This window comes from Gobio gobio (assembly GCF_949357685.1).
Source record: "Gobio gobio genome assembly, chromosome: 11".
NCBI classification, from domain to species: Eukaryota; Metazoa; Chordata; class Actinopteri; order Cypriniformes; family Gobionidae; genus Gobio; species Gobio gobio.
Window position 1 is genome coordinate 11638766 of NC_137104.1, and position 14798 is coordinate 11653563.

The 14798-nt window shown below is 38.3% G+C and overlaps 1 protein-coding gene across 3 annotated transcripts in view; it reads left to right on the forward strand.

Moving 5' to 3' along the window:
• col16a1 (collagen, type XVI, alpha 1) overlaps window positions 1-14798 on the forward strand; it is a 116325-nt gene that overhangs the window by 17828 nt on the left and 83699 nt on the right. For all 3 annotated transcript variants that reach the window (XM_079829456.1, XM_079829455.1, XM_079829457.1), the window contains exons 4-5: window positions 881-998; window positions 12519-12642. In XM_079829456.1, coding sequence (XP_079685582.1) covers window positions 881-998; window positions 12519-12642 — 242 coding nt within the window. The remainder of the gene's footprint in view (window positions 1-880; window positions 999-12518; window positions 12643-14798) is intronic.

Genomic DNA, 14798 nt, shown 5'->3' on the forward strand with positions numbered 1-14798 from the left:
AATAGCATTAGACATCCCCTTTAACTTATTATTCACTAAAAATCATGCCTCAAAAAGCAAGAGGTTTGAGCAAAATTATGGTTATTTTCATTTCGAGTGGATTATTGTCATTTTGAGTGACCTATCCATATTCTTCTCATGATTCTATGTTTATGTACATAAATGTTTAAACACTGTTTAGGGCGCATTCACACAGGATTAGTTCTTGGTGTGAACTTCTTGACAGTTTTCAAAAGAAGTCTCTTTTGGCCACCATGGCTCCATTTATTTGATCATAATACAGTAAAAACAATAATATTGTGAAATATTATTGCAATTTAAAATAACTAGTTTCTATTTTAATATATTTTAAAATGTAATTTATTCCTCTGATGGCAAAGCTGAATTTTCAGCATCATTACTCCAGTCTTCAGTGTCACATGATCCTTCAGAAATTATTCTAATATGCTGATTTGCTGCTCAAGAAGCTTTCCTTATTATTATCAACACTGGCTTCTGCTCCCTTCGGCTGTGCTGCATCTTACTTTGAACACAAGAAAACACTTCCTGTGTCAACCACATTATTCGTTCACACCGTATATACAAAAATGAGAAAGATGTTCACTCTATATAATTATGTGAATGCACTCCTATCTGTTATCATTCCAGCCTTTTAATACACTTAATAAAAGTCCAACTGCCCAAAAAGCAGTCTAAGGAATAGACTCTGTCTATGTGCTGAAAGATATAGATGCTCACAGTATTAAGATTACTCCTTTGGCCTTACATGAATTTAAAACTGCCGAAGTAGAGATGATACATAGCGTAGGACATGTCAAATAGCAGTCCACTGATTCATTAGCCTGTGGGGTGGTGAATTGATTGATTGTCCGATCTGCAGGTTTCAATCTGGCGCGCCGTTTCTCCCTGCTGAAGAATAGCGAGGTCAAGAAGATCCGAAATCCGAGAGGGCCTGTCATCCTTCGCCTTGGGAAAGTCCAACTCATCCAACCTACAGAGTAAATTGTTTTCCTTTTCTCCTCTTCTTGTTTTTGTCTTATCTATTTTACTCAGACATTCGAACAGAGGGACAGTTAATTTCCGTCATTTTCTGTGACTCTTCGGGGTCAAATATAGAAAAAACGAACGAAATGTTCACTCCCTCTCAGACTATGGAGTCTGTTCATCCCCTAAAAGCAATACAGTTCAATAAGATATAATTGCAGGACTACCAAAGTATTCTAGCAGGTCAGTACAAGCCTTGAATTCCTGGCTGTTGACTTTTATTTGATCTAGCATTTACAGTAGCATCGTGAAAGAATCACAATAATGTCACCAGAGAGATTTTGACTTTCTCCTTATGTTACGTCCATCTCTCTGCAAATAAACATTTCAACGGATTATACGCTGCTTTGTGCTTTTACACAGAAACGCTGTTAAATTTTTTATTAACAATAACTTTAAGTGCTTTTGGTGAGACCTCGAGCCACAGTAACAATCCGTTTTATGACAATGCTTTTATTGAGCCGTGTAGATGAAAAATGTCAATGATATAAGCAGACGGGTTCTGTTTCCTGTAAGTTCACTGGTATTCTGGTATGTTGGGATGACAAAGCCAGTTTGAATTGGTTTAGACTACACATCAGGTTCCTTATTATAATTTCCTGTTATCCTTTTCTCATGTAGACTTAACAGAAATGAGAGCTCAATGTTTGAGCCAAATAGGTCAGAAGAGTAATATGAAGCTCTCGCTCTTGTGCTGGACTGTACAAACTTTTTATACTCTTTATGTACTTGCTCTGTCCTCAATCTGCAGTGTATGCAGTATATCATGAACTCACATAAACACAAAAAATGATGTCCTTCAAAAGCCCTATTTGGACAGGAGGACTATTTTTACCTGAGGATGTTAGGTAACTTTGTGTTGTACAGGCTAACTTTCAGATTTATATCTCATGCAAATCGAATAAGTGTTAATCCTCTAACAACTTTTTGGTGGAAGATATGGTGACTGCAGGTAAAGTGGTACATATTAATTTCATCACATTCTAAGAATGCTTGGATACATAATGTAAAGAGAGAGTATATACACCGATCATGCATAACATTTTGACAGGTGAGGTGAATAACACTGATTATCTCTTCATCACAGCACCCGTTAGTGGGTGGGATATATTAGGCAGCAAGTGAACATTTTGCGCTCAAAGTTGATGTGTTAAGCTGCGTTCCAGGCAGGTTTTTGAGCCCGTAAGTTACGACTTCAAACAACGACTCACGACTTTGTTGCGTTCCAGGCAAAGTCACGCCAAACTGCCTGAGCTCAAGGAATTGTGGTAGCTAGATGTAAACAAAGCATGGCGGACCGTACGGGGCTTATGCGGGGCTTGATGCTCTAATTGCTCAAGAATTGAATGCTGGTTCTGATAGAAAGGTGTCAGAATACACAGTGCATCGCAGTTTGTTGTGTATGGGTCTGCATAGCTGCAGACCAGTCAGGGTTCCCATACTCTTTCAACAGGATAATGCACCCTGCCACAACGCAAGAATGGTTTGAGGAGTACAACGAGTTTGGGGTCTTGACTTGCCCTGCAAATTCCCCAGATCTCAGTCCAATCGAGTATCTGTGGGATGCATCTAGTGGAGTCCATGCCTCGACAGGTCAGGGCTGTTTGGCACAGCATTAGGAAGGAGGTCATAATGTTATGCCTGAACGGTTTATATATATAGCCTGAAGAGGTTTTGAGTGACATGAACTTTACAATGGACATGGAGATGCTATCTTGTCTTTTTCTCCATCCCTCCTAGATAGTTATCCAGTAGTTTCCAGGTGTTGGGACATGTGATCTGTTTTTCTCTAATAGTGCTTGAGTAGCTGTTTATCTCCTGTCATGAGATGGTAGCTGTTCTCTGGCTGACACTCTCTTTAGAGAAAGCTACTTAGCAGTTGGAAATAAACATGAGGATCTGACACAGCTTATCTTTGTGATGATAGTGCTTTGCAAGCAATATTACTTAAAGATTAGGGATTAGGTTCCAGATGTTTGTTGGAAATCTGGCTTGACCATCAACTCATCTCTTATGTGAAATAATACGTGTGTCCCAATTTGCGTATTTGTGCACTATTTAATGACGTTTTTATAGTGAGTGTAGCGTGTTCATACTGAAGGTTCCAAAATGAGAAAGTGCACTTCAAATTCACAATTGATACACTTAATTAAAGGGACTATACAGTATGTAGAATTCAGAAACCCTTGTTATTAGCGACACCTGTGGCTGTTAAGTGAACTGCAACTAGCAACTTATTGCAACTCTTGCCGCTAGATGGCCTTATGCTGCGTTCGCACCGAACGCGAATAGAGCATTAAATGTGCGTCTATCGCGTCTAGTAGGACGCTTGAACATTTTGAATCCACTTGCGTGTCCACAGCGAATTGGGCGTACATATAAATTGAGCGTTTGAAGAGAAATATACGCACCCTCAAGGCACTCCAGGAGCTGCGCCTGGATGACGGCCACTTTCAGAGGTACTTCCGCCTGTCCCCGGCCAAGTTCAGACTTGCCAATTTCAACTCGGGAGAACGAACTCCAGAGGACGGGAGGACACAAGTCCGGTACTCTGCTAATGGAACAGTAGCGTTCTTGATAGCGTCATTCAGCACGCTCTCACTCCTGTATGTATATTTTAGGCTACAATAAAACAAAGTATGTCATAAACCACCACTCTGCCTCTTTACATTTTAATAAAAAAAAGTAACATTAGCCACTAACATTAAACATTAGCCACACAAATGTGGTTCAGGCAACGCATACTTTGATTATCTTCACTGCATGTATATTTATAACAAACAAAATATAAAACACAACCATGCACATTGATATGTGGTTCAGACAATAAGTGTGCATATATATGATTATCACAGTAATACAATTAAATATGACATAAAACACAACCCAGTCTCTTTTTGTTAAATGTCAGTTTACGTGTGATCAATAATATCCATTATAAAAGTATAAGTAAAAGGTATAAAAGCTGTACAATAAATAAAGCAAACAATTCAGTCAAACAAAGTCAGTGCTATAGGCTACAACGGTAAAGATAAATAGCCTAAAAAAAGAAAGTTATGAAATTTCCCTTTGCCCTCAGTCAAAACGATTTGGCAGGGAACAAATGATAGATTCATGAGACCAAAGATCGCCCGTTAGATCTACACAAGACAAATTATATCTCATGTCTAACCACTACAGAGACATCCGAGCTGGCGGCAAATGTCAGAAGGACTAGCCGAGGTAAGGCTGCTCTTGCCGGGGTTAATGAGCGCTGAACACCCTCTGATCAACTGGATCTCACAACTCTGAAAATGCCAGATACAATTTTCAAATAGGCGCTCTCTTTATAAATAAACCACAGATTTGAGCTTTAAACAACTACATTCTTGCCTGAAAAAGTCTTAAAACTACATTTTGTGACACAATAACATTAGTATTTTTAAATTATGCAGGGTTTCTCATCTGCTATTGACTTGCCATTCGTTTATCACGTCACTTCACCACGTGACAGCAGCAAGCAGACTCCAGATTGGTTAACGCAACGCGAACAGACGGCAAAGTTCAGATTTTTCAACTCGGACATCAGACGCAAATTCGCTTCAAACACGTGAATGCACAAAAAGCACCAAATAAAATCACTTGTGCGTACATAACGCGCAAGACGCTCAATGCGCGTCTATCGCACGAACTGGACGTGCGGTTGAGGCGAAATCGCGCTGATCGCGTCTATCGTACCGTAGGACTTCCAGACGCACGCCAACGCGTCTTTACATTGAATTAACATGGAAATCACTCACTCCAGACGCTCTATTCGCGTGCAGTGTGAACGCAGCATTATAGCTCTATATGGAGCAAATGAGCTGTTCTGCTGGGTCCTACAGTCAGTTTCTCTTCAGCATGCATTCAGATACACATGTAGACATTATATCATCATTTTTGAGCATTTTTATGTTTTATATGTGTGCTGAAGCATTCCTCGCATTCCATTCATTCCTATGGGGGTCAAATTGACCCGCGAGGGAAGGATTTGTTACTTTTTTAAATTTCAACCACAAAACTCTTTGAATACAGTCAATTTTTTTGTGTATTCATGGTTCAAGTGTGACAAAAGTCCTAGGGTCTTGGACCACTCTGATGAACACTGTTTTTAAAATGAGTTTCTGTTCAAGGATGAGTGTTAATGAACATCCAGATGCTGTCCATGCTGACAAAGTTTTATATGAATATGTAAATATGTGCTGCATACTTTTCTCTCAATAACAAAATGACAGTGGTGAGAAAGCAGCAGTTAAAAAAGCTTATTAGTTTCCAAAATGCTTCCTTGTTCTATTTTATATATCCTTTAGCTGCAATAATAATTGTCTTTTGGTTGAAAGTTGTCCAGTTGACCTTCTGAAACTTTGTAAGGAAAGGCAAAGATACACATACACACAGACATACCCAAATCCCCCCATCATCAGGGAGTTCCTCTCTAAGAATGGGTTTTCCAGAGCCTCAGGTGCTTTCCCCATTTGAAACCTGAGCTCTTTTTCTCCCGCTCTAAATCTCATCTCACAGCTAGAGAGAGAGCTAGAGCCTGCACTTGAAACTCACTCGACGTGGCCAGCTTACTGCAGAGGAGGGGAAAAAAACAAGATTCTTTCTACATAAATGCTCTCCTACATTCTCTTTCTATGAGATAAAGTTTAATGTAAAGTGTTGTCAGCTGGTCTCTGATATTTGATAGCAGCAGACAGTGTTTAAATTGTTCGGCCACCTCTGTGTTATTCATTCTCTTAGTTTAGACTTGGCCTGTAATAGAACTGTCTACCTCTTCCTTTCCTTTATCTCGGATTTCACCTCACCTGGGAGAGAGATAGAGGGCGTATGTTTGAGTGTGTTTACCCACGTCTTTGTGTTCGTCTCCGAGAAGTACCAAAAAAATGGGGGGCTGATAAGAATAACAGATAATCAGTAGCTTGTTGGGGCTGCTTTTTCCAGCTAATTAGATAATTAAAAATACTCATGTGACACTTAAGTGTTGTTTAAAAGCACTGTATTTTACAATTAATATAAATGAAATTACAAAGTCTTTTTAATTAGCTAACAAATTAGAAATGTTCTGTCTTTAATTTATGAAATAGGCTCTTAACTATAACATGATTTGAATGTTTTTATGCTCACCAAGACTCCATTTATTTTATTAAAAATAGACCCCAAAAAAATTGTCATGGGTGCATGCAGGCCAGACGACAAACACAGATGAATCAAGTTTAAAACATAGTTTAATAAATAATCTCAAGGCAGGCAACATTACAACACATCTAAACATAACAGTGACTGGAAAAGGGGTGCTGGAGAAGGAACTACTTAAGGCGAAACACTAAAGGTGAATAGGGAATTTTTTTTTAATTAGAAGATATCACTGTGAAACTTCTCCAGTTTATTACTGGCATAAACGTAAGAAAAAAATGCATTACAAGTTTTGTGTAAATTCATGTTTTAATATGCAAATGAGGCCTCATTTACTTAAATATACACTCATTTGCATACATTTCCAAAAACTAAATCTGGAAATTGGAAAGGACCAGGTTTAAAATTCTTGGTTCTATTTTTTGACATTAGATGAAAGGGCTTTTACAGAGGGGATTCTGGATATCTTATTTTGTGCTTTTGTAAATTAGAGATTACTGACAATAGCCTTAAACATTTTTTTTTATTTTCACCATGTTTTTGGAGTAAAAGGATCTATAACTCGGGATAGGAATGATATATCAACAAATCCCTCTGTAAAAACCTTCAGAATATAGTTAAGTATAAGACGGCAAAATTTGGTGCTTGTAGGTGCCAATATCTGACTCTGAGTGTGAGAACTCATTTTGAGAAAACAGCCTTTAAAGTTTTATATTGCATACATTTCTATGAAATCCCCAACCTACAAACAAAATATATATTCAGAAATTCACATTGACCAATCAGATGTGGTTTTCGGCTGCAAACTTCCGCGGTTGGTTAGTTCTACAAAGGAAATGGCCATATTTGGATTAGACAGCGCTGTGTATGAGACTGAGAGCTTTATAATGATACCAGGCATGACATGTTTCTGTGAATGGAGACGGCACGGGAGCTCGCATTAGAATAACTTTTGATGATTTCGGGTAGAGGATGTGGAGAAGGGATGATGACAGGAGATGGTGACAGGGAAGTGGTGTGATGACGACTATCCCCTGGTGGCGATGATGGGAACAGCCCAATGGCACAGACCCAGAGATCACCAGTGCCGACAGCCCATGGTGGAGTCGAGGGAGGGAGGAGCCAAGGTGGTGTAGTGGCTGACAACCTCTAGGGAAGGACCGCAGGAGACGAGGGAGATGGATTTATAGGCGCAGATGGAGAGTACTGGAGACCTGGAGAGGCGATGCCGCATTGACGATCGAAGGTGGAGCCAGAGTACCCAAGGGCTGGCGTGGAACCGGTGGGACTGAGGACAGAGGTGACGCAGAGGGGAAGGAGGAACCCACTGCAGATGTAGGGGTGGAGAGACGGAGTGCATCGGATGGCCTGCAAGTCCATGGCGGAAGTGGTGTGACGACTGACCAAGGGGGAGCCGGCAGGACGAGGGAGGCCGGTGGAACTGCAAGTCCGAGGGTCTCCAATAGAACTAAAGGTGGGAGGAGCAAAGACCGAGCTGACAGGTCAAGATGGAGAGAAGAGATCCAAGGCTGGAGGCGGAGCCGCAGGATCCTCAGGCACTGGCGCTGAAGGACTGGATGAGCTTCGGGGTGACAAATCTTGACAGACTCATGTTGGATATTGCACAGTCCATGTAGGTCGATGAAAAGAAGTCAGAGAACATGGTGCTGTCTAGTAATAGCGATGATGAGGGTACTGGGTGGGAGTCGCTAGCTCCTCACTGAAGGTTATCAGCCAGTCCTCATTGTCCAAATTCACTACTCCCTCGTCCGCTGATGTCGTAGACTCACACCCCTTGTCAAACTCACGATGGAGCCTCTTCTGGGGCGAGGGTCAGCTCTGTCCTCTTCTGGCTCTGGCTGACATATCAGGACAGGTGGTAGCTCTCCGTCTGCGGGGGGCTCACATGAATTCTCTGTGGTCGAAGATGGTGTGTTGGGCTTTGGGTCTGGCTCTGTACCAGATCGGGATGCGACGCTCTCCAGACACCGAATGACGGTCTCCCTCCAGTCCAGTCCAGGAACAATGTCTTCTGGTTCTCGTCGTCGAGGGTTCAGGTGATGGCAAAAGAACAAAAACCCTTCACAAGTAAAACAAAATCATGGCTCTCCTGAGCCAAGACGATAATTTGTGCCCTATCTTCCATCTTAGGCTGGTCCGGTCATCTGTCACGGGTGTGTGCAGGCAGGACAACAACTACAGACAAGGAGTGCAGGAGAAGGAACAACTTAAGTATAGTGAATACAAACGAGGATGATTAAACAGACACAGCTGAAATAAATGAACTCATAATGATTGTAACCAGAGAGACAGACGAGTTGCGGGAAACTGAACAAAGAAACATGCGACAAATGAAAAGCAAACTGAAGGTCCATTAACAAAACTAAACATAACTGTGACAGTAATATTGTGAAAGCAAATGTTTTCTATTTTGAAGTGTAATGCTTTTAATATATTTTAAAATGTAGTGATTTTTCAGCACCATTACTCGTGATCCTTCAGAACTCATTCTAATATGCTGGTTTGATGCTCAAGAAAAATTTATTATTATTATCAATGTTGAAAACAGCTTATTTTTGTGGAAACCTTTGATGAATAGAAAGTTCAAAAGAACAGCATTTATTTGAAATCGTTTTTAACATACAAAGTTCTGTCATGAAACTCTAGATGGCACAGACTGATAGATCGGTCTTTAACTCCATCTGCTTGCAATCAATCACATATTTCTCTATAGGACACAGATAATTGGCTCCTGCTGTATCAGCAGTGTTGGGGTGTAACTAGTTAAATGTAACGGCGTTACCTAATTTAATTACAAAATAATTTTAACTGTAATATGTTAGTTACTGAAAATTTTAAAAATAATATTAATTTAAGTTAAATGTTAAAATGTTAATGATTACAAAGGGGGTTACATCTGAATATTTTCTGTAAAAAGCTAGGATATATTGAATAATATTAGTTTGTTGCTTTGCCTGTTTTTGATGTGCACGATGCCTCCTGCATTGCGATGCTATTCTTATGCTTTTGACGGGTTCTCTTGTTTGAATTTGCAGCGCACGACGTCTGCCAATTACATCAATCCACATTGCCGAAAGCTGAAAGCTTTAGGCTGCAATCTGTCTGAGAGTTGACACCATAGCAAGTGATAAAAATGTGTTCCAGTGCTGGTAATTTAAAAAGCATTTAATCCAGGAAGTAGAAAAGATGCAAATATAACAGTTCAGTGTAAACAGTTATAACAGTTCATATGTTTGCCAACTATTAAAATGCTATCGACATCAATTCAATATCGAGCCTGAGGAAGCATTTTCCTATGATGAACTTGATCTTTATTAGTTTTGACTTGCAAAATAGAGCTATTTAACTACTAACACACAACGGTTGGTCATTGAGTCTAAACAATATTTTAGGTGGAATATAATGTTTTAAAAAAAAAACAATACCATGCATATTATGACAGCTACACTGGTGGAGTCATTTTGGGTTGCCATTGAGTATGAAAATAGAATGTATTTTTTTGCTTCAGTTAGAGAGAAATCAATATGAGGCCTTATATGGGTTATAACCACATAGTGGTAAAAAGAATAGTATGCAGATTTTTTCAAAAATTCATAGAAAAAAAAACATGTTTTTTTACTGGAGTATAATGATCTAGAATTGTGTGTTTTCACTTAAAGGGTTAGTTCAACCAAAAATGAAAATTAGCCCACGATTTACTCACCCTCAAGTGGTCCTAGGTGTATATGACATTCTTCTTTCAGACGAATAAAATATTAAAGTTATATTTAAAAAGTCCTGGCTAATCCAAGCATTATAATGGCATTGACTTGATGGGTTGTTTTTGAAGTCCATAAAAGGGCATCTATCCATCATATAACTGCTTCACACAGCTCTGGGGGGTTAATAAAGGCCTTCTGAAGCAAAGTGACGCGTTTGTGTAAGAAAAATATCCCTATTTAAAACTTTATAGACTAAAATAGCTAACTTCCGGTGGTCGCAATGCATGAGTTGACTTGCGTTAAAAGAGTAACCCCCGACACTACGTATTGTATTGTTTTGCTCTATCCTCTGCGCTCAATACGCATGCGTCAAGGGTTACTCTTTTGTCGTAAATCGATGCGTACGGCAATCTGCCAGAAGTTAGCTATTTTAGTCTATAAAGTTTTAAATGTGGATATGTTTCGTACACAGACACACCACTTCACTTCAAAAGGCCTTTATAAACCCCCGGAGCCGTGTGGAGCAGTTATATGATGGATAGATGTACTTCTAAGGACTTCAAAAACGATCCATCAAGTCAATGCCATTATAAAGCTTGGAAGAGCCAGGACTTTTTTAATATAACTCTGATTTTATTAGTCAGTAAGAAAAATGTCATATACACCTAGGATGACTCAAGGGTGAGTAAATTAATTTTCATTTTTGGGTGATCTAACCTTTTAAATATAACTAAATAGGACTATTTCTGTTTTTTAGAGGTTAACCCTACCTGTTTAAATGTTTGAAAATGATTAACAGTTGAAAACATTCATTAGAAAAGTAGTCAAATTGAATCAGTTACATTACTTTAATAAAGTAATTGAAATAGTTACCCTACTTATTACATTTTAAATAGGGTAACTTGTAATCTTTATCCTATTACATTTCAAAAGTAACCTTCCCAACACTGTGAATCAGTAGTCAATGATCTTGCTGCTCAACTTTAGCATAGCTCAACCATAGCAGTTTGCAGCGCACTTTCAGAAACCCTCCACCTCCCCAGCTTCACCTGCATAGATCTGCTACGGGTAATTCATGTATGCTATTATACAGCAACAGAATGTCTTTCTCACAACAGTGTGTCGTGTTTGTATTGGCAGTAGCAAGTCCCATACTTGATCTGCAGCAGCAGCAGCAGTAGCAATAACCTACAGCTGCAGCATCGTAGAATATCTATTCCGCCAAGACCAAACATATTAACATTGTAATATCCATTACCATGCCAAACACTCAGAGAGTTGTCTTTGTCATTTTCGACCGATTTAATTCATTTTAATTTCTGTTGCTCATTGTTGCTTATATAAACCCCAGGCTCGTCTGTAAGTAAATATGCTTATCTCCTAGATTCTGATTGGTCCATTTGATTTAAAATTGACACTAAAGTTTTAAATCAATTTTAAAAGCACAGATATTTTAACAGAACATGAAAATGTGATTTAGTTACTTTCAGCAGATGATCCCAATCAAAACATGCCCAAACATAATGCAAAAAGGTAGTTCATGGCTAAAAACACTGCACTACACCGTGCACACGAGCCTGTTTAGTTCTTACGTGCACATTATGGGAAAAAAATGCCGCAAACAAATATACTGTAACAACTTATTGGCTGTAAAAAATGGCTGTACTTCCACTATTGGCATTCCGTAATATTAACTGAACATTCCTTGTTACTGGCCACCAATATATCATGCACCTCTATTCTCTAAGTGTCTCAGACCTGCTATCTCTAATGAAATGAAAAATCATTAATCTTTGATTTATGATGGCCCTTTCAGTGGAATAGTTTTGTTCAATAATATCAACAAGAAATCTTTGAAAGAAATGTGTACCTCACTCCCAGTCATGACAAGTTTCATCCTGTACGAACTCTCTCTAGTGCTTATTCTTGATTTATTTAATTTTTTTCTTGAGGAGGCCAGCCTCACTGTTATTACTTTGGATTCCAGCTCTGTTATAAATCATTGTCACCTCATTTTAGACACAAACCACAAACCTTCCTGCTCATTGTTGTGCATGTTATGCATCCATGTATATGTGTTTATGATCAGCTTCCTGCAGTTCCATGACTTGTGTGTGAATAAACTCCAGCACTGAGTCTCTCTCTCTCTCTCTCTCTCTCTCTCTCTCTCTCTCTCTCTCTCTCTCTCTCTCTCTCTCTCTCTCTCTCTCTCTCTCTCTCTCTCTCTCTCTCTCTCTCTCTCTCTCTCTCTCTCTCTCTCTCTCTCTCTCTCTCTCTCTCTCTCTCTCTCTCTCTCTCTGTGTTTGTGTGTGTGTTTGGGATGGTAAACACATTCCTGGAGTTTGTCTGCCCTTGACCCACCAAGAGGCAGGCAAACTGTTTATAAGTTGAGAATGAAGATGAGGATTGCTGAGCTGCATTTCTTTTCAAAATTAGTGTCAGGGGTTATCCTTCTATCTGTATCCACAGCACCATTAATACAGAGATGCTCCCACTGCTGCTACCATTCAGACTGATTCTGTACTATTACAACCCACCTGCTCCACTAGTATTTGTTTGTTCTTGTGCTGCAGTCTAACCGCACGCTTGTCTCCTCAGTCAAGTGTTTCCTCATGGACTTCCAGAGGAGTTCACCCTGGTCTTCACAATGTTGCTGAGAAAGAAATCTTTGAACGACAACATTTACCTGTTCCAGATATCCGATGAACACGGGTATCCTCAGGTGTGTGTCCACGTTCCCCTTAAGTCTATAGATTTGTGCCTTCAGGAACTGATAATTATAGGGCTGCATGTTAAATCATAAAATTGAAATCGCGAATTATTTGTTAGATATTGTCATTTTGTGTCAGACTGAATGGTGCAAGACGCTAGAATTCTTGTATCCTTCTTTTCATACCATATTTCAATTTAACAGCAAGCTATTATTATGCCACAGCAAGGTCCAAAACTAACACATTGCTATTGTATTTTTATGTGAGAAATGTGGCTTTGGCACATACATAAAACAAGTTATAGTTAAGTAAAATAAATAAATAAAATCCATAAATATAAATAAGTCATCTTAAGACAGGCATCTTAATCTTAAAATAATTATATTGTCAATTAAAGGTAGGGTAGGTAAGAATTGGTTAAAAAACTTTTTTCCCAAATTTGTTTAAACTTTCTTTATATATCAATACATAATTAAAATGTAAGTACTCTGAAAAAGAAAGTATAAAAATTGAGTGTCTGTAGACCTCTCACGACTGTTTTAAAGACAGCTCATTATTTCCATTCACTCCACCTTCTCCCGTCTGGGCTCTTTCCAAAGCCACGCCCCCAAAACACATGAACGCCGACCGCGATCAGCTCAGCTGAAAGACGCATTATTTACCTGAGACGAGCAGAGAAGAAGTGCATGTAGTGACATCATGTCAGAATCACATGTAATAAAAAATCTAACTTTATCATTATGAATATAAACAAATAAGATGTATTTTAGTACTCACTATCAAGCTAGAATACCGATACTGGTAAAGTTTAAAATACACACATAACACAGTGTCTACGACACACACAGATACAAGATAAAAATATCAGTAAACATAGGTAGAGAATATAAAAACAAACCAAAGGCCGAAATAAACGTGCAGGTAAAGTTCCCAGTGAACATGGTAAAAGAGTTTAGACAGAGAGTAGTAGCTAAAGCTAACTTAGTTCTAAAAAAAGTTCCTGGATGCGGTCTACTGGCTTTTACACATTTTGTTATCTAAAGTTACATTTTGCAAAATTCACGACAGCGATCAACTTGAGCTAAGCATATTGAGTAGGCCTATTTATCATCTCTACTAATGGCTCGCTAAGTGTATAACATTGTAACTTTATGCTAAGTAATGTTATGTTAGCTATATTAGGCAGCTACGTGTGCTAGTGAGACATGCTTCATGAAAACATAAACCAAAACAATGTATAATCAAAATGAAAGATTACCTGTCCAGCAGAAATACAGCCTCTTGAACTCCTCAAATCAAACGGGTGCGCGCATGTGGGCAGATCCTGTAGCAAAAGGGGTGGTAGCCATGGTAGCGAGAGAGAGTGACAGTCGCCCAAGCCAATCACTTGTTTCGTCCCGGACGAAAATAATGAGAAAATAATGTGTTTATTGCAGATTAAAAAGTCTAGAGTCACTCGATTTTTATACTCTCTTTTTCAGAGTACTTACATTTTAATTATGTATTTACATATAAAGAAAGTTTAAACAAATTTGGACAAAAGTGTTTTTAGATCATTATTACCTACCCTACCTTTAAAAGCTAAATAATTGATACTTCTGTTCAAAATTATGAATAGATTTTTAAATGTTTTTGAAGTCTATTATGCTCACAAATGCTGCATTTATTTAATCAAAAATACAGTAAAAACAGTAATAGTGTGAAATAATTTTGCAGTTTAAAATAACTGTTCTCTATTTGATTATATTTTCAAATGTAATTTATTCCTGTGATTGGGAAAGCATCATTACTCCAGTCTTCAGTGTCACATGATCCTTCAAAAATCATATTATCATATTAAAGAAACATTTAATATTATTATCAATGTTGGTTTTAGTTTATAAAACCAACATTGATAATGTTTTTAGTTTTTTCAGTATTTTCTTATGAATAGAAAGTTCAAAAGAAATGCATTTATTTTTGAAATAGTAAAAAACCTTTATAGTGTTAAAAAAGATTTCTGTCACTTTTGATTAATTTAATGCATCCCTGCTGAATAAAAAAAACATACTGACCCCAAACTTTTGAACAGTAGTGTATTGTTATGAAATAATCAAAAACATGGCTGAAAGAAATATTAAAGGGCACCTATTATGCAAAATCCACTTTTACATGATGTTTGGACATA